General features: G+C 34.9%; 2 protein-coding genes across 2 annotated transcripts; one reads left to right on the top strand and one right to left on the bottom strand.

Annotated features, from left to right (window-relative positions):
- Window positions 1-3,650: 3,650 nt before the first annotated feature.
- Window positions 3,651-4,661, bottom strand: LOC145619006 (histone-lysine N-methyltransferase, H3 lysine-9 specific SUVH5-like). Its single transcript, XM_081673609.1, has one exon. The coding sequence runs from the start codon at window positions 4,659-4,661 to the stop codon at window positions 3,651-3,653; it is 1,011 nt and encodes a 336-aa protein (XP_081529735.1).
- A 5,347-nt stretch (window positions 4,662-10,008) lies between these two features.
- On the top strand, window positions 10,009-10,821 carry LOC145619005 (uncharacterized). The gene has a single exon (XM_081673608.1). It carries the CDS (start codon window positions 10,009-10,011, stop codon window positions 10,819-10,821), a length of 813 nt encoding a protein of 270 aa, XP_081529734.1.
- Window positions 10,822-21,738: the final 10,917 nt, after the last annotated feature.

The raw sequence follows: 21,738 nt of genomic DNA, 5'->3' as shown, positions 1-21,738 counted from the left end.
TTTTTAATAACCACTTACCAACCACAAGGACAAGAAAAATTGTATTTGGGATTGGAGGTGATACAAAGTAATTTGTGGGCATTTTGAATTTGGTCAACTTGGTTATACCCAATTTCAGTTGCTTATCCACTTCCTCATAGCCACTTTCATGTGATTGCTCAACTTGAGTTACGTCATATGCATTGTCAAACGTCTATACCATTCTGGTTTATACCATGTATCCCATTTTCACTAAATTTCAAATGAAGCTTAATTAAAGATTCATCATATGCGACTGACCAAAGGATTTAGCCAGTTCAACAACAGGTTAATTGGGATTAACAATTACCGAATGCATCATGATAGGAGATGGTGAAGGAAATTAATGTATTTCTAGAACAATTTTATCTTCTCTCGTCGTAATGAGAAGTACTTCCTTAGATACAAGAGGAAATTGCTCAAAAATTTCATCACTTTGAATTTTTGGAGGTGTTTGTCAATGTGGAGGATTTTGCAAAGATGTGTTGTTCATCCTTTGAAAGAATAATTAAAAATCTGGATGATTGATAAAACTATTACCTAACTAACACCCCAGCCAGGTCAACATGGGTATAAAACCCTAGGTCAGCATGAGCCCACTATTAGATATTGTTTAGCCCAGAAGGATTTTCTTTGGTTCAAGACAAGAAGTCCTACCCAAAAGGACTCTACTAGGTTGAGGTATCAATCTCCATGTAAGAAAGGCTTTGTTCTTCTCAACTTTCGATGTGGGTGTGCCATTGTCCTTTCTCCAAGGCCTCTACTAAGTTGAGGTATCAACCCCCATATAAGGATAGCTCTGTCCTCCAAAACTTTCAATGTGGGAGCGCCATAGGTAAGGTGCCTATGGTGCTCCTACATCAAAAGTTGAGGAGAACGAATCTATCCTTATATGGTGTTGATACCTCAACCTAGTAGAGGCCTTTTGGGTAGGTTTTATAGTCCTACACTAAAGTAAATCCTTGCAGGCTAGGCCTAGAGAGACAATATCTACTAGTTGGCTCAAGTTGACCTAGGGTACTACATATGGTATGTATTAGAGTCGGTGCCCATTTCGATGCCTTGTTGCGGCTTTGGGACGTAGGCTCCTTGAAGGAAGGGGAGAAGGTGCCTATATATGGCATTCCCACATTGGAAGTTAAGCAGAACAAAGCAATCCTTATATGGTGGTTGATATATACCTCAACCTAGTAGAGGCTTTTAGGTAGGACTTTTTATCATATACCAAAGAAAATCCTTGTAAGTTAGGCTTATAGAGGATAATATCTACTAGTGGGCTCATGTACACCTAGGGTGTTACAAATATGGTGCTCCCACATCGAAAGTTGGGGAGAACAAAGCCTTTCTTATATGGGGATTGATACCTCAACCTAGTGGAGGCCTTTTGAGTAGGAATTCCTATCTTGCACCAAAGCAAATTCTTGTGGGCTAGGCTTAGAGAGGACAATATTGACTTGGGGTGTTATAGATGATCAGAGCCAAAGCCCATTTTGGTGTCTTGTCATGCCTTTGGGATGCAAGTTCCTAAAAGGAGGGGAGAAGGTGTCTATATATGGCGCTCCCACATCGGAAATTGAGGAGAACAAAGTCTTCCTTATACGGGGGTTGATACCTCAACCTCGTACCTACAGCGCTCCCACATCAGAAGTTGAGGAGAACAAATCCTTCCTTATATGGCAGGGCTTTTTGTCCCGTACTAAAGAAAATCTTTGCGGGCTACGGCCTAAAAAAGACAATATATACTAGTGGGCTCATGTTGACTTGGGGTGTTAAACTGAATCATTGAAATTTTGATAAACTTGAAAAATTGGAGTTATTGGAAGTTGGGATCCTTTTCCATTCTTATAATTATGTTTAATATTAAATAACTAACAGTAATTATTATTACTATAATTAAACCGTAATTACAAAATTATTTGAAACATAAATAATTTAAAATAGACATTAAAAAAAATCTAAATTAGTTAAGTAAATAATAATAACTAAAACACTAACTATATATATATATATATATATATATATATATATATATATATGAGTAACCACCATGGGGTAACTTAGGGGTTGTTTGGTTGACAAATAAAAACACGGGAAGTTGGAAATCTTAGGAATTGAAATTCTTTGAAGTTGTTTGGTTGACAAATTCATGGGAATTAGAAATTCCCATGAATTTCCACTTCCCACAAAATGGGGAAAGTTAATTACCTAGGGGGACCTAGGTAAGTGGAACTTCCCATGGGAATTTCCATTTCCCTTAGTTAACCAAACACTTTTTAGAATTTCCTAGGAAGTTCAATTTCATGGGAAATCAATTTTCCAAGGAATTTGCAATTCCTACATTCAACCAAATGAGCCCTTAGTTAATGTTATAAGAAACACCAACGTTAGGGTAATAGGGCTTACTTAGTTAGTAATATAAGGGTTCTATTAGTGTTATAGGGGTTACTTAACTGATGGTTCAATAAGTATAATAAGGAGGTAATCTACTAGTATAATATGGGTTACATTGTCAATGTTATAAGAATTACTCCATTTTTTTTCTTTGCAAAGGGGCCACACTATGTGGCCAACTGCACAGAAATTGTGTTGTAACTAAAATAGAATAAAGTAGAATTTAAAAATTTAGAATTAACTAGATAATAACACAACCTATTTGAAGTAAGCAAAACATAATATAATTGTGATAATACTCCCTCCGTCCCTGAAAGAACGACCCATTTGGCATAATTTTAGTCCCAAAAAGAATGACCCATTTGCATTAAAACGCCCACCAATTTGCAATAATATTTGTGCAAAATTAGCTTTCCTTTGTAAAATTTTGATTTTCCATGTAATTTTATTACTTTTTCTCTCTATTTTTTTACAAACCCCATGTAAATTTATCTTCCAACATACTTTTACTTCTTTTTATTTAACTTTCTTAATACCCGTGTAATCAACCCAAATGGGTCGTTCTTTCGGGGACGGAGGGAGTAGTTATTATGATTATGAAGTAGAAATGGGAGAAATGCAAATTAAATTAATAAATAGTGATTTTAAAATGTGATACCCGAATATTTTATGATTTCATATAATATATTTTATAGAAAAAAAAATATAGTTTATTTTTATTTATTAAATAACTTCCCTAATCTCATATCTTTATCTAGAGTTCGGAATGTTTTAAAACTCTATAATGTTTAAATAGGACTCTTTTATTAACACCTATTTTTGTCAAAAAACAAAAAAAAACAAAAAAAAAAAAATTTACACCTATTAATATTCTTAATCTTAACCATTATAAATATTTTGTTGCTTTTTTTTTAAGGGAAACCATAGAAATAACATAAATTAAACAAGCCAAACGGCACAATTACATACTAAATACTATATTCACATTGCGAGCAACAATTACATACATTATATTAGTGGAGTACATACCAAAAAATTCACTCATAGAATTTACCATACGTGCTAATTACTACATTAATACCCTAAACATTTAATCAACCTAGCTAATTAGTGACTAGCGCTAATCATTTACCCTAACAGCCTTTCATTACAACATGATTACTGTAATTCTGATTCACAAAAATTGTCTTTTTTCCTCTACAAAAAAACTTTACTGAAGCATTTTCATGTAATCACACAAACTACTTGAACTTCTCCCATGAAATGGTTTTCTGACCAGAGCACCTCTTCAATGTAAACTTGTACTGCATCTTTCCATTCGGACCCAATTCCTTAGCATAATCAACCACATTATACAACCCATCATACACAAATGTAGTGGCAGATTTCAGATCATATCTCTTAGACTTAATCCCTCGAATAACCCTTACAAAATTTCCATAAATCGCGCTATTCTTCATTGCCAAATTACCCGTAGTAAGCTCTTGATCTTTAGCTCCTTTTTTACTAGTACCATCAAATGTACCTCCGCCTTCTCCAGTGTAAACCAACTCATCCGGCTTCATCAAGTCATCACCGTATCCCTCAGTCGCAACAACGGAAGTTGCTAATACCCGAGTAACCCGACCATTTGAGGTTTCTGTGTAGTCAATGCCGCGATAGTGGTTATAGTGAATGCCCATGATTACAAGCTCAAATCGGTAGTCAAAACATTCTCCGACTTCGACACCAGGAATTGGTCCAAAGGTTTTGTGTGTGATGAATAACTCACCACTGTCTTTCAGCTCATCATAGGCCATACAGTCAATTCTCTTGCTAGTACTCCCACTTCGATTTCTGTAATACTGACATGATTTCCTAAATGATTTAAGCAACTTCCTCCTCTCATATACAACATCAATCCTAGAATTTGATTCAAAACCCATTTTAGTAATAGTACCCTTCACTGCACTAGTGTAATTAGTGACAATTTTAGCAGGAATTATGCTACATTCCTCTGTTTCTTCTCTTTGAGACATTTCATCGAACACTTGGTGGGCTTTCTTGATTCCACTTCTAGACCCAAGAAAACTTTTACCAGTTGCAGACCCATCTTTAGATTTCAACTTCCTGAGTTTCCCATCAATTTGATCATCTTTAACCTCTGAATTGCTGGTTTTTAAAGCTGTAGGAGTAGTTCTTACAGCAGATTTTCTAACTCTACCACAGTAAAGTTGATAATCTTGAGAAGTTCTTTCAGCAGATTTGTCCATTGATGGTAGACAAGCTGTTGAAGAAGAAACAGAGAAAATATTAAGAGAGAGAAAAAGAAGGAGATGGAGGAAGATGGTGAAGATAATTATACATGATTAACGCAGAAAACAGGGGATTACTAACAGTCTATACACTAATCTGACATGAAAGCTTTAATTTGTTGCAGAAACAGTGAAGTTTTACACCACAGAACCAAAACAACATGCAAAAAGTAGGGTATACTAACAGTCTATACACTGTACATTATATATAATATATAATAAATGTTGCACTAGGCAGTACCCAGTAGCTATTTGTATGTAGTAGAGTGGTCATTGGTCAAATTACACAAGTTTAGGAAAAAAAAAATTTTGACTAAACCTATTGCCCTTGTGTAGTGGTCGAAATAGAGTTTAGTGATAGAGGTAGCTTTTATAAAAAAATTAAATGATATGTATGGAACTTTCATCAACCAATTGTATGTCAGGGAGGGGTCACTTGTCATTACATTAGTTTAAGGAAAAAAACAATTAATGTGGAGCAGGTATAGGTTGAAGTAATATTTAGTGGTGGAGTTAGCTTCTTTTTTTTTTTTTTTTTTTTTTTTTTTTTTTTTGTTTTTTTCAAAACTTAAAATATTAGGTAGTACCTAGTAGCTATTTGTATGAAATAGAGTGGTCCCTAGTCAAATTACACTAGTTTAGGAAAAATATTAAATGTATTGTATGAGCGTGTGACAATGTAGTGGTTGGAATAGTGTAAGATAGAAGTATATTTTATTAATAAATAACTATACTAGCTTTTGAAAATAAGATGTAGGTGTTAATTTTCTACTTACATTTTTAACTCACTTTATTAAAAGTTTATATTAATTTATTAAAGAAACTAGTTTATGTCCCGTGCAATGTTCGGGTTATTTATTAAATTTTAAGATTAACTTTTAATCTGTAAGTCAAATTTCAAAATATATCACAGATACAAAATTAATTAGCAGTTGATGTGCTTTTGTGAAATTTAAACTATGTAGTAAGCATGTAAACAACTAATAATAATATTGGTGAAAATGTTTAATTAAATACATAAAAAAAAATAACAAAGTAATCATGATATATTAAAAATTTCTAAAAATTTGCAAAAACTAAATTAAGTAAAAAATTATACTAAGCCCGTTGTGTTGACCATAACCCAAAACTTTAGGTTAGGGTTGAACATCTCTTGACCGATAGCCTGAAGTGACCACCCGATTGACTAGTCTTGATACAGTAGTAAAATCATACGAAGTGTTATACTGTGAAGTACATTATTTTAACAACTAGAGTATATTAAAAATGGATGTTGTACGTTCTGAATTACTTCTTTCACCGCAAATAATATTATGATATAAAAAATATATACATATAAAAATTATTGAGAGTTATAATCTAATTTTAATTGAATAAAATTATAATTCAATTTGTACATATGAAATATTGGTATTAATCGAAAATAACTCTAAAGTAACAATATACAAATTTGATTGAAAATAGAATTGTAAGCTTTTTTTTTTTTTTTTTTTTTTTTTTTTTTTTTTTTTTTATCATACAAGTCTATCTAAATATATATAACGTGGCACGACACTTGGCGAAAAATTGGAATGCCAAGTGTTGCTATCTCATGTTTAGCTTTATATTTTAGCTATATGATCATTAATTAGATCAAATCATATCTTTTCATTTACGTGTATTTATCACTGAATATTTTTAATTTCGTAATTTACAAAATTATAAAAATTTTAAATTTGGAAAGTGCATATTAATACAAAATTGATGACATCTTATTTGATAATGTTTTATCTTACAAAGTTGTGCAAATTAGGTCAAGTTTAATCAAATGAGAAAATCATATTAGATCATATTAAATTAGACATATTCGGATCATATCATATCAAATTAAATTAAAATTATACAGATTCGTATCATATCACATCATGTAAAATATAATATTCATTCTAAGGTTTATTTTGTTCACTTGATTTTCACTATTATATTAAAACATATTTTAATTGTATGAACATTGGTAACCGTTACTTACCAAAACTTATTACTCCCTCCGTTTCAGTTTGTTAGTCCCATATACTATTTTAGGCGTTTCAAAAAAATCTACCCATATTGAATGTATTCCACTTTTAACTTAGTTTTTATTTTCTATTTTATACATATTAAATTCTGATTGGTTAAATTAATTTATTGTGCATTGATGACGTGACTCTAAGTATAGAAATTATTCCCTTGAATTATGCAATTATGGTTGACAGTTTCCTAAAAAAATCAAAAAAATTTAAATAAGGCAAAACTATTTATGAATTGTTTTTTACTTTAATGTTAAATTCCAAATATTTTTCTTTTCTTATTTTATATGATTGATTCCATATGGGACTATCATATAGAAACGGAGGGAGTATTTCCAAATTATACTTATCTAAGCTTAATAGAATTTATTTTAGCTTATTAAACTAGAAAAAATGCAAGATAAGGTGAACTAAAAATGCCTAACTAAAACACATTAAAAAAAAAAATCAAAATCATCTATCATGTCAATGCATCTAATAATAATGTACTCCCTCCATTCGTTTTTGTTCAACTCGCATTTTGTGCAGTCTCTAACATGCATGTTTCACAAACTATATCTTTAATTACATATTTAAGTAAATTCGATATTTTAAAAATTAAAATTGAAACAATTCTAACATGATTACAAGTGAAAATTTAGATTTGTATATTTCTAGCAATGGATGGTAAAAGTTTATTTTTAAAATTTGACCTAATGAATAGTAAGTGAGTAACGTACTAACCTTGTCGTATGTTGAGTTTTACCATACTAAATGAGTTGGCCAATTTGAGTCTTTCAGATAGTAGGATCGCCTAATTTATTTTGCTTTGCAAACAAAAAAAGAATGAAGTTAGTATATTTGAACATCCGATCGAACCGTCTTTAATGAAGAGCGAAAGCAATGTGTAAATGAATAGATTGGTTGAAGTAATATTTAGTGGTGGAGTTAGCGTTTTTTTTATTAAAAGCTGAATATATTAGGTAGTAACTAGTAGCTACTTGTCTGAAATAGCGTGGTCTCTTGTCAAATTACACTAGTTTAGTCAAGAATTAAATGTATTGTATGAGCGTCTGACAATGTACGGGTTGGAATAGTTTAAGATAGATTTATCTTTTATAAAAAGCTAACTATACTAGCTTTTAAAAAATAAGACGTAGGTGTTAATTTTCTACCTACATTTTAGCCCAATTTATTAAAGTTTAATCAACCTATTAAAAATAATTAGATCAAATCTCATTTTTTTTTTAAATAAGATGTGGGTGTTTATTTTCTACCTACATTTTTAGCTCAATTTATTAAAGTTTATATCAACTTATTTTAGAAATAATTAGGTCAAATCTTATTTTTTAGAAATAATAATATGTAGATGTTAATTTTCTACCTACAATTTAAGCTCAATATATTTAAGTTTATATCAACTTATTTTAGAAATAATTAGGTCAAATCTTAATTATTAGAAATAGTAAGATGTAGGTGTTAATTCTACCTACATGTTTAGCTCAATTAATTTAATGTTTATATCAACTTATTTTATAAATAATTAGGTCAAATCTTATCATTTTATTAACGTTTATTTATCACTAGTTTTGTGCTTGGTGCGATGCCCGAGTTGTTTATTGATTTTTTAAGATTAATTTGTTAATCTATATGTTATATTTTAAAATATACCATTGTTGATTCAAAATTATTTAGGAATTGATGTGCTTTTGTGACAATTTAGACATGTAATGACTAATAATAATATCGGTGAAAATGTTCAAATAAATACACAAAAATAGCAAAATAATTGTTCTAAGCACATTGGGTGGACCTAATGTGGAATGACTCGTAATCCGAACCGATTGGCAAGTCTACATACAGTAATAAAATCATATTAGGTTGTGAAGTATATTATTTGAATCGATTAGAATATTTTATATATAAATGGATGTGGTACATTATGAACTACTTCGGTCACTCAAAAAAAATTATAATTTAAAAAATAAATTTAGATGATTATTATTGACAGTTATAATCTAATTTTTTTATAATAAAATTAAATTCAATTTGTACATATATATTGGGTATTTTGTCAAAAATGAAACTCAAAATAAACAATTTTATCCAAAAATCCTATCTAAAATTGATTGAAAATAGAATTTTAAACTAACTTTTTTATCCTACGAAATCTATCTAAATCTATCCAAGGTGGCGCGACACTTAGCGAATAGTTGAAAGCCAATTGTCGCTGTCTTGTGGCCTAATTAAAAGTTTAGCTTTATATATTAGTTATATGATTGTATATTTTTAATTTCATAATTAAAAAATTATTAAAATTTAAATTTGGAAAGTGCATATTTATATGAATCTAATGACATCTCATTCGATAATTTTATATCTTACAAAGTTGTGCAAATCAGGTCAAATGGGAAAATCATATCAGAAAAAATTAAATTAGTCAGATTCTTATCATATCACATAATGAAAAATACATCATTCATTCTAGGGTGTATTCTATTCACTTGATTTTCACTTATCTATTAACACTTATTTTACTTATATGAACTTTGGTAATCCTTATCCAAACTTATTTTTCCTGAACTAAACTTATCGAAACTTAATTGAATTTATTTTAACTTATTAAACCTAAAAATAAGTAAGATATGGTGAACAGAAAATGCCAAACTATAACACATTCAAAAATGCCAGACCATCTATGATGTATGTTAATGGATCTTATAATAAATAATTAATTACCTCTATTTTTTTTGTTCAACTCGCATTTTGAGCCTTCTCTAAAATTCATATTTGACCAACTATATCTTTAATTACATAAAAGTAAATTATGTATTCAAAAAATAAAAATTGAAACAATAACAAGATTACAGGTGATAATTTACATTTGTACCTTAATTTGTAGCAATGGATAGTACAAGTTTTTATTTTTTTTTCTTTTTTTTTTTCCTTTTTCCTTTGACCCAATGAATAATAAGTGAGTACTATTCTCGTTGTATGTTGAGTTTTACCATACTAACTAATTTGGCCTATTTGAGCCTTTCCGATGAACCGTAAGGATCGCCAAATTAATTTGCTTAGCAAACAAAAAAGAATGAAGCAAGTTAGTATATTTGAAGATCAGATCGTTTCTAATAAAGAGCGTGAAAGCAATGTGTTAATAAATAGATAGGTTGAAGTAATGCTTAGTGATGGAGTTAGAGTTTCTTTAAAGCTCCCTGCACTGGGTTAGCAGGGAGACTATTCACCTTCCAAAGGGGATGGGAGGCCTAGGCATTAGGGCCATGGCCCATCTAAATGATGCCTTGATCTTCAAACAAGTTCAAAGGATGCACTGTAATCCTCAACTTCTGGTTTCGAGGGTTTACTCCGGGGGTAGAGAGGGATTTGCTGGGGGTTCCAAACCAAGTATTTTGTTAAAGGCGTCTCCCTCCTGGGGAAGGCGTGGTCTTCACAACTCCTCTTCTAAATTCCAGGATGGTTTTGCTTGGAAGGTTGGTTCTGGGGAAGCTGTCAAACTAGCTAGTATGAACTGGGTCAATGGGAAAGTCCCGATCCTTTGCTCTGATCATTCTATCCGAGGTGTCAGGTCTGAGTTGGTGCGAGAGATTTTACTCCATAAACCTACAAGATGGAATGTGTCTCTTGTGAGGGAGAAATTTGAAAGAAGCAGTGCTGAGGAAATTCTGGAACTTGAGCTCCCTGAATCTAGGAGGGAGGATTACACTTACTGGGCCTTTCACAAGTCGGGGAACTACACGACAAAGACAGGATATGATTTCTTGCAAGGGAAGAATCTCCCTTCTTTACGGCATGATATAGACCCACTGATGTTTAGGATCTTATGGAGGCTCCATATTCCGCCGAAGTGGAGCCTATTCATGTGTAAACTAGTCCTAAATGGTCTGGCTGTTAAGGCCAATCTTCACTGTCGAGGGATACCAGTTGACATGAGATGTGGGTTTTGTGGAGAAGAAGATGAGGATGTCCAGCATCTTTTTCGAGACTGTGCGACCGCTCAAGTGGCCTGGGATAATTGCTCCCTAGGCAATCAACTTCAATTTGCTGAATCTACTCCGTTGCGACAATGGATTTAGAGATATATCCTGCTTTTTTATAGCGAGGATGAGATTCATAGTAGCCGAATCTGATAATGACTCTATGGACTATTTGGGTTACAAGAAATGCCAGCGTCTTTAGAGGGGAGGCTACTGACTCTGCTGCTTTACAAAGGCATGCGGACTCATCGGCAGAGCACCTGAGGATTTTTCAGGATAGACCCTTACCCAGTGAGGGTGTAAGTCATCCCTCAAGGGGGGGTGGGGGGGTTCTTCCTCCTGGCTTCCTCCACACTTCTATAGGACAGAGAGCGCCTGCCATTGGTAATACATTGGGAGACTTCCAAGGAGTGCGGGTCTTCTTTGATGGTTCCTGGCAGAAGAGGACAAAGAATGGGGGCATGGAATGGGCCTTCTCTCTACATGGGGAGGAGCCCCAAGATGGAGGAGGAGGCTACGGTAAGGCGGCTACAGCTCTACATGCAGAGGCTATGGCTTGTTTGATGGCTCTCGAGTGGGCTATTGGTAAAGGTATCACTCGCTTGATCCTCTTCTCTGACTCAGAAGCCTGGTTACAATGCTGAATGATTTCACTCCGACTGATGTAAGTATCTTTTGGGCCCTTTCTGAAATACGTAAGTGGGCATCCACTCTAGAGGTCTGCCTGGTTTGGAAGGTAAGCAGGGCTGCCTGGTTTGGAAGGTAAGCAGGGATCAAGTTGCTCGGGCTCATGACTTGGCTAATAAATGTCGGGTTAACGGTTGTAACTTTTCTATTTTGTTTCTTTGTGGTTTGTTGTTGTCAAAATATATATATATATATATATATATATATATATATATATATATATATATATATATATATATATATATATATATATATATATATATATATATATATATATATATATATATATATATATATATATATATATATATATATATATATATATATATATATATATATATATATATATATATTAGGTATTACCTAGGGACTACTTGTATGGAATATAGTAGGGTGGTCCCTTGTCAAATTACACTAGTTTAGGAAAAAATTTAATATATTTTATATGAGCGTCTGACAATGTAATGGTTGGAATAGTTTAAGACTTTAAAATAGAGGTATCTTTTATTAAAAGCTAACAATACTAGCTTTTAAAAATAAGATGTAAGTGTTGATTTTCTACCTATATTTTTAGCCTGATTGATGAAAATTTATATCAACATATTTTAGAAACAAATAGATCTAATCTTATTATTTTTTATTTACGTTTATTTATCATTGAATATTTCCATTTTCATTATTCAAAAAATTATCCAAATTTCAAATTTGGAAAAGCCCATATTAATACGAATCTAATCAGTTCATTTGATAATTTTTTATTTTATAAAGTATTGTGAGAATAAGGTTAAAGTTTGGTCAAATGGGAAAATCATATCAAATCAAATTAAATCTTACAGATTCGGATAATATCACATCATGTAAATTATAACCTTCAATCAAGGGTGTATTCTATTCACTTGATTTTCACATAAAACTTAGTTTGATTGTACAAACTTTGGTAACCCTTATTAAAACTTATTTTTCAATTCTTTAAAGTAAACTTATCTAAGCTTAATAGAATTTATTTTAGCTTATTAAACTAGAAAATATGTAAAATAAGGTGAACAGAAAATGCCTAACTAAAACACATTCAAAAAAATCAAAATCATCTATCATGTCAATGCATCTTATAATAATGTATTCCCTCCATTCGTTTTGGTTCAACTCGCATTGTGTGCAGTCTATAACATGCATTTTTAACTAACTATATCTTTAATTACGTATCTAAGTAAATTATGAAAATTCGATATTTAATTTAAAAAATTAAAATTGAAACAATTCTAACATGATTACAAGTGATAATTTAGATTTGTATATTTCTAGCAATGGAAGGTACAAGTTGACCCAATGAATAGTAATTGAGTAACGTACTAACCTTGTCGTATGTTAAGTTTTACTATACTAAATGAGTTGGCCTATTTAATTCTTTCAGACATTAAGGATCGCCTAATTTATTTTGCTTCGCAAACAAAAAAGAATGAAGTTAGTATATTTGAACATCTGATCGAACCGTCTTTCGTTTTTAATAAAGAGCGAAAGCAATGTGTAAATGAATAGATTGGTTGAAGTAATGTTTAGTGGTGGAGTTAGCGTTTTTAAATTAAAAGCTAAATATATTAGGTAGTAACTAGTAGCTACTTGTCTGAAAGAAGATAAACTAATTAATGGGTGAATTAGTCATTTCAATTTTTCGAATACTCATGATGATGGAAATAGGGAAAAATGGAGTCACAATTAGAACATTTGACGCTTTCTGTGAAAAAGTATTAAAGTAGTAGTGTTCAAAGATATTTTCTAACAAATGTATTTGTTTTGAAAAAAATTAAAAATTTCATACGTGGCTGGCCACATCGTGCGATTGAGATTACTTTTCAGAAGTTATTTGATCGATTAGGGGTTACTCGGTCAGGGGTTACAGATCGGTTATGGCTTACTCGGTCATATACAAGGGTTACTTGGTTAGTAATTATTTGTTCGTATCAGGGTCAGGGGTTACTCAATCGCTCATGGGTTACTCGATCACTCATGGGTTGCTTAGTATTTTGGTGTATGTCAATTGGCCACATAGTGTGACCATCCATGCAGAAGACGAGATAAAAAGATAATTATTTACAAAATAAAAAGTAGTGGTCAAAAATTTTTTTCACAAATTAGAATATCATTTGTAGGGAATATTTCAAGCATTACGATAACCCCAAACTTGAACCCCACTGTAATCATACACTAAAGTATGGTGGCGTTCCAAAGGGAAAGACAAAGAGCAAAAAGAGTCGCCAACAAGTTTTAGGAACTTGTAAACCCAAAAGACAATCCAAAGGACCGTCAACTACTCCATAAGGTCTTGAACCAAATAGGGTCCGGGGATGAAGGTACAAATCCAATCTACAAAAGAAAGGACCCGCCCTATAAAATAGGCCTCTACTTTGTTCTGCTCGTATTCATGTGCGCTTTTCGAATAACATACAAACATTATATTAAACCTACCCTGTTTATCTATGTTGGTTGAATATTAATGCACAAATAAAACTATTATTGGCGATCACTTGAGTTAAAATCACATTAGCCTAAACCAAATTAATAATTATCTTATTAAGCGTGATTTCAAGTACAAATTCCCTTTAAACCTGCATAAAAGGCGTGATCAAGCAATAACAATAAAATATCAAGCAACGTAATAAAGGATAAACAATAATGATAATAGCATGATAAGGCATAATAAAGCTCAATAATAATAGCAAGATCCTAGGCATGATACTAACAAGATTAATAACATCTCCTAGCATGTCACTAAACAATAAAGATCAAAGCTTTAAACCCAACATGGTACTAACATGATATTAGAAAGAGTAAAGGCATCCTAAACATGATACTAGAAAGCAATAATAACATCCTAACATGATACTAGGAATTAATCAGTAATAAACATGCAATCTACATTGTGAAAGAAATAGAGAGTAAGCTAATCTACTTACTTTGAAGCCTCGTACCTCTTTCTAATAACAAAATACACAAGTTAGTAAACTTCAATGAAAATAATAAAGAATAATTAAAGAATTAAAGAATTAAATAAAGTTTAGACTAGTTTTGGACCAAACCCTCAGAAAATATCAACCTTGCACGTCTAGGGCGAAGGCAACTTCGAACTTGGCTAAGAGACTCTAAGTCTTGTGAATGCGGAATATTGTATTTGAAAAAAAGGTTGTTTAGAAAGAGAGAGAAAGAAAAGAATTAAGCAATTCTTGAGAGGGAATAGAGAGAATTGATGAAAGAGTTGATGATTGTCAATGATCTTGAAAACAGGGATTCGGACCCTATTTATAAGGAAAATAGTCCGAAAAAACATAGAATTTGATAAGGAATAAAACTCCACGCTGTCGCCAGGAATTGACTCTGTCGCGACGCGACAATGTCTGTCGCGAGGCGACAGGGTCTGTCGCGAGGCGACAGGGTCTGTCGCGAGGCGACAGGGTCTGTCGCGAGGCGACAGGGTCTGTCGCGAGGCGACAGGGTCTGTCGCGAGGCGACAGGGTCTGTCGCGAGGCGACAGGGTCTGTCGCGCGGCGACAGGGTCTGTCGCGCGGCGACAGGGTCTGTCGCGCGACGACAGGGTCTGTCGCGTGGCGACAGACTTGTCGTTTGGCGACAGCCTGTATTAGCGCGTTTTTCTTCACGCGGAATCCGATCTTTAATCAACTTGATCTACGGAATCCGTACAGAAGATAAAATATGTATTTCAAGATAACAAAACAATATTTAATTCCAAATAAAAATCTTTTAAAGATAATTAATTATTAAATCTAACAACATTAGAATTAAAAGGAACTTTCTAGAAGCTTCTAGAAAACTATAATTAATCCTAATAATTTTAGGAATAATAATTAATATTGGGCCCTCCCCTAGATCATTGGGCCGTATTAAAATAAATAACCGGGCCCAGTTTAGTATTTTGGCCATAACTTCCTCAATATTCATCGGAATCGGGCTTATAATATATCGTTGGAAAGGTCTCTTCGAGCCCCATCCATCTACACCATTACTGGACCCTTATTATGGACCGAAATAAACTGGAATGGACGTTTTCAAATAAATAAAGTCATTTTCAAAAACAGAGAGAAAAGAATTTAATTAAAACTAAACCGCAACACTTGGCTTTCGAACCACTTTCACCTAATTCGATAATAACACAACGTGCGAGACATTCATCACTGGGTTTGGTTTTGGGGAGACACAAATGGGTGTCTAAAGAATTTTATGCCTTGAATTTGTTTAATTATGCTTGTATATTACTTTGGGAGTATTTTGAGACTTGCTTGACTCAATTTGGTGAAGAAATGAACAATTCACCATTGTAGGACCTCTTAAGGTCGGGAAGAACAATGTGGGCCGTTCTTTGCATTTTGACTGCTTTTACTTGTACAATTTGTCACAATATTCATCATATGTTTGCAAGAAATTATTTATTTGCTCAAAGAACACTTCCATGCTTGTTTGAGATTTTGCTCTGTTTTAGTACTACGTACTCTGTTTTTTTTTTTGAACATAGTATCATGCGTCTTAGGCGAACTTTAGATACTGTAGAGCCTTAAACTTAATTACTTTTACATACTTTAGCATGGCTAGACGACGTGGTTCCGGTTCTCGGTCGAGGGACACACATCGAGAGAACGAGCCCACCAGTGAGGGCGAGGACGTACCTTCTACTTCCGGGCTGGGTCTCATGCCGGATTGGGACGAGCGTACTCTATTTCACGCGCCGGTTCATCATCTGTCGGAGAGAATCCGACGAGGTCTAGCGAGTGGGAGGACCCGTAGCCATGGATCGGGTAATTCCACCATCATCTCCCTGTACGACAACTTCATCTGCCGCGATGAGGGGCTTCGTCGTCTTTGGGAGTCATGTGGGTTGACTCCTCTACTGCAGGCTACTCGGGCCATGTTTTCATACGATGGGGGTAACCTCGTCGTCCGAGCTTTGGTGGAGTTCTTTTGGGACACTACCAACACTTTTCACTTTCCCTGGGGTGAGATGACAGTCACTCCAGCTGACTTTAGTCTCATTACGGGGCTAGAGTTCCAGTCTACTCCTCTACCTTTCGATGCTGGCGTTACTGTTTACTCGCCGGAGGTTTTGGAATTATTGGGGCCGATCGTTATTCGGGCCCAGGCTGAGGCTCAGTCGGGACAACTGAGTTCCCGATGTATCCGTCGCGGCACGTTGGCTGCAGCTTTCGAGGATGATGCGACTACCCGAGAGCAGCGGGTGCGCATCTTTGTGCTGATTCTGCTATCAGGGACATTCTCCCCTGATCGGGGTAGTAGAGTACTTCTATACTACCTGTCCGCCGTTCGCGACCTCCAGTTGGTCGGGACATATGACTGGGCCAGCATGGCCTATGCTGATTTTTTACTAGGCTTGCGGCGTTCTTGTCGTCACAAGGCCTTGTCTGGAGAGATAGCCCTTTCCAGTTTCTGGAGGGTTGTAGAGGTACATCTCCTTTCCTTTTGAGGTTTTAACTCTAAATTTAGAAGCACAATCTTTACTAATTTTCATTTTTGTATAGATTTGGTTCTACGAGTACTTTCCTTCTCTTGCGCCTGCGAGGCCTTCTCCTCGCGTGCTCCCCATTGCTGCTAGCTGGGGAGGCCGCAGAGGTCCGCCGGAAGTGCTACGCCTTCGAGAGATGATCCTCACGGTGGGTTTTTCTTTAATTCTTACTTTCTCTTTTATCACCCTTTAGCGTTAGTATCTTACTTAGTGATGTTTCAGGAGCCTAGCCCGGTGTATCGACCTTGGGCTGCTTTTGCTATCTCTGCGCTGGCGGCGCAGTATACAGTTGAGCGTCGTTACTTTCTGGGGACATATGGCGCGGTGGTATACCTAGGGGAGAGGGTGGCCATCCAGCACTCCTCGGATACTTTCGTTGTTCCCGCTCCTCCACCTCGGCATATGTTCCACGATGACTTGCAGCGGGATCGTGCTGGCGGGCCTTCGCGAGGTACTCCCTGGAGGTCACACGTTCTCCTCGAGCAGAGCTATGAGGAGGACCTGCTACCGTTGCTAGCGCCGGCTCCTGTCCTTTCAGAGGAGGCAGCGGTATGCTTTTATTCGTTTAGTTTATCTTTCTTAGGTAGCCCCCAAGTATCTTTCTAACTTTTACTTTTAGCAGGCTGGTCCTAGGGAGTTCATCCCTCCGAGGATGTCTATACGCTACCAGGGTACGTATGGACCGATCGAGGAGCTTATTCCGCCAGCTCCAGAGGGAGAGCAGTTTGTGGAGCGGTCTATTCCTCGTCACCAGACTCGAGTGAGTAGTTTTTTTTTTTTTATATATACCATCCTTATGTTGGCTTTACAATTGTTATTGACTTTGGCTATTTTGGCAGTTCTCTCGTGAGGTGGTGACGGCTATGGCCAGGTGCATTGACGCCTTTCGCAGCCAGCTTGTGAGGTTGCGGAACCGTGCTACCTGTCGTAGCAACGACGCTGAGGAGGTATTACTTTTGCTTTTACTGCTTTTGGCTTTATTTTCGTTGTATTTGCTAACTTTGATTTACTTTTGCAGGGGCAGCCTATTCCTTCTCCACGCACTCGACCGAGGCCCGAGCCTAGGAGGGAGACTTCTAGGTCCGACTCGAGGCGTCGCCGAACTACTTCTGGTGGTCGAGGTGGTCGTTCTGAGGCCGCTGCTGTAGAGGATTCGGCGTCATCACCTGAGGACATTCCGACCGGGCTGACCGTCCGAGGTGGGATGGGTGGTAGGACATACGAGTTTGGCTCGTCGTCGCAGCAGCCTTTGCAGCCCCAGCCTCTTTCCGTCGGGTTTCAGGGTGGGGTTAGATGGCCTGGTCCTGAGCTGCAGTTTGCGCCGTCCGGTGGTCCAGGGAACGATGATGGACATACTCCGCGGAGCAGGGCATTTTTCGATACATTTGGCATTCCTTGCGGCTTGCGACCTCCAGCGCCATAGTTGTACCTGTGTTTGTTTTATGTTTAACTTTTGTAGGACTTTGCCTATTGTATTTATATGACTTATGTACCAGACACTTGTGTATATATGCATTTTATTATTTTATGAATGCATTGTGTATGTAAGTGTGTGAGAAAGTGTAATTTTTGCGCAAAATTTTTCCGTCATTTTTAATATTAATGAAGGGTACCGACTCTCTCCCCCAAAAAAAAGAAAAAAGAAAATGAAGGCAAGCTTAAAATTAATTAAGTTTTAATAATATAATAATAATAATAATAATAGGAGTAATAATAATAATGATGATAAAAATAATAAAAATCATAATATTGGGGGTATGAGAAGAGGAATAGAACAGTAAGTCAAGTCAAAGTCGAAATCAAATACGTAAAAACACGGTTTCCTACACGCAATAGGTGACGCTGCTAAGGAATAAACTGGCGCCGCGTAAGCCATCCTGTCGCCACGCGACAGGGTCTGTCGCCACGTGACAGGCTCTGTCGCCACGCGACAATTTTGTCGCCTGGCGTCAGACGCGCTTTCCTGTTTCCTACAGGAATTGAAGTCTGTCGTGCAGAAAAAGTTATAAATAGCCCCCGAATCATCCGTTTACTGCATAATTTAACCAGCTTATTAAATAGTTAATTAACTAGTAATCATGCCGTTAGCTAAAAGAACCTTTTGTGGGTACATGGATGAATGGTGTCGTCACTTAACTGCTAAAGATAAAAAAGCATTAGATCTTTCTCATATGGGGGGTATGTTTGGAGTCAAGGGGATGAGTCTTGATATTGATTTTATTTATTCTGCCATAGACTATTGGAATATTGATACTCATTGTTTTAGATTTTTTCATGATGAAATATGTCCTTTACCGGAAGAATTTGGGGCCATCATAGGTTATTATTCCACGGACCTTGCGGTAATGCCTAGAATCAATGAATATTACTATAAAGATTTCGAACACTTTTTTGATTTGAGGGGGACGGCTTTGAAACACATAGTGCATGGTAACATAGTTAATCTGACAGAATTTGCACATTATTTTTATGATAATCCCAATCCCGATTTCCGTGTCTATAAAAGAAGGGCTTTCCTTTATTGCTTATTTAACCAATTGCTCTTAGTGAGTGGTAAAGATAATGAAGGGCAATCGATAATTATATCTGTTATAGAACAAGTTGAATCTGGGAGAAATCCAATGCCATTAATTGTTGGAGAGACTATGCTGTGGTTAGATGCACTAAAAAAGAATTCAAGAGCACCTTTAAGGGAATATTTCAAGCATTACGATAACCCCAAACTTGAACCCCACTGTAATCATACACTAAAGTATGGTGGCGTTCCAAAGGGAAAGACAAAGAGCAAAAAGAGTCGCCAACAAGTTTTAGGAACTTGTAAACCCAAAAGACAATCCAAAGGACCGTCAACTACTCCATAAGGTCTTGAACCAAATAGGGTCCGGGGATGAAGGTACGAATCCAATCTACAAAAGAAAGGACCCGCCCTATAAAATAGGCCTCTACTTTGTTCTGCTCGTATTCATGTGCGCTTTTCGAATAACATACAAACATTATATTAAACCTACCCTGTTTATCTATGTTGGTTGAATATTAATGCACAAATAAAACTATTATTGGCGATCACTTGAGTTAAAATCACATTAGCCTAAACCAAATTAATAATTATCTTATTAAGCGTGATTTCAAGTACAAATTCCCTTTAAACCTGCATAAAAGGCGTGATCAAGCAATAACAATAAAATATCAAGCAACGTAATAAAGGATAAACAATAATGATAATAGCATGATAAGGCATAATAAAGCTCAATAATAATAGCAAGATCCTAGGCATGATACTAACAAGATTAATAACATCTCCTAGCATGTCACTAAACAATAAAGATCAAAGCTTTAAACCCAACATGGTACTAACATGATATTAGAAAGAGTAAAGGCATCCTAAACATGATACTAGAAAGCAATAATAACATCCTAACATGATACTAGGAATTAATCAGTAATAAACATGCAATCTACATTGTGAAAGAAATAGAGAGTAAGCTAATCTACTTACTTTGAAGCCTCGTACCTCTTTCTAATAACAAAATACACAAGTTAGTAAACTTCAATGAAAATAATAAAGAATAATTAAAGAATTAAAGAATTAAATAAAGTTTAGACTAGTTTTGGACCAAACCCTCAGAAAATATCAACCTTGCACGTCTAGGGCGAAGGCAACTTCGAACTTGGCTAAGAGACTCTAAGTCTTGTGAATGCGGAATATTGTATTTGAAAAAAAGGTTGTTTAGAAAGAGAGAGAAAGAAAAGAATTAAGCAATTCTTGAGAGGGAATAGAGAGAATTGATGAAAGAGTTGATGATTGTCAATGATCTTGAAAACAGGGATTCGGACCCTATTTATAAGGAAAATAGTCCGAAAAAACATAGAATTTGATAAGGAATAAAACTCCACGCTGTCGCCAGGAATTGACTCTGTCGCGACGCGACAATGTCTGTCGCGAGGCGACAGGGTCTGTCGCGAGGCGACAGGGTCTGTCGCGTGGCGACAGACTTGTCGTTTGGCGACAGCCTGTATTAGCGCGTTTTTCTTCACGCGGAATCCGATCTTTAATCAACTTGATCTACGGAATCCGTACAGAAGATAAAATATGTATTTCAAGATAACAAAACAATATTTAATTCCAAATAAAAATCTTTTAAAGATAATTAATTATTAAATCTAACAACATTAGAATTAAAAGGAACTTTCTAGAAGCTTCTAGAAAACTATAATTAATCCTAATAATTTTAGGAATAATAATTAATATTGGGCCCTCCCCTAGATCATTGGGCCGTATTAAAATAAATAACCGGGCCCAGTTTAGTATTTTGGCCATAACTTCCTCAATATTCATCGGAATCGGGCTTATAATATATCGTTGGAAAGGTCTCTTCGAGCCCCATCCATCTACACCATTACTGGACCCTTATTATGGACCGAAATAAACTGGAATGGACGTTTTCAAATAAATAAAGTCATTTTCAAAAACAGAGAGAAAAGAATTTAATTAAAACTAAACCGCAACACTTGGCTTTCGAACCACTTTCACCTAATTCGATAATAACACAACGTGCGAGGCATTCATCACTGGGTTTGGTTTTGGGGAGACACAAATGGGTGTCTACATCATTGTTAGAAAAAAAAGTTAAATAAATTGATATAATATATACATACATATATATATATATATATATACATACATACATAATATATATATATATATATATATATATATATATATATATATATATATATATATATATATATATATATATATATATATATATATATATATATATATATAAAGTGAAAGGGTGATAAAA

The sequence above is a fragment of the Chenopodium album genome, chromosome 27, assembly GCF_948465745.1.
Source record: "Chenopodium album chromosome 27, dcCheAlbu1.1, whole genome shotgun sequence".
Lineage (NCBI taxonomy): Eukaryota > Viridiplantae > Streptophyta > Magnoliopsida > Caryophyllales > Amaranthaceae > Chenopodium > Chenopodium album.
This window is presented reverse-complemented; position numbering and strand designations above follow the sequence as displayed.

Bases quoted from the DNA above. Each gene is read 5' to 3' on its own strand.
- LOC145619006 (XM_081673609.1), bottom strand. From the start codon at position 4,661: ATGGACAAATCTGCTGAAAGAACTTCTCAAGATTATCAACTTTACTGT.
- LOC145619005 (XM_081673608.1), top strand. From the start codon at position 10,009: ATGGCCCATCTAAATGATGCCTTGATCTTCAAACAAGTTCAAAGGATG.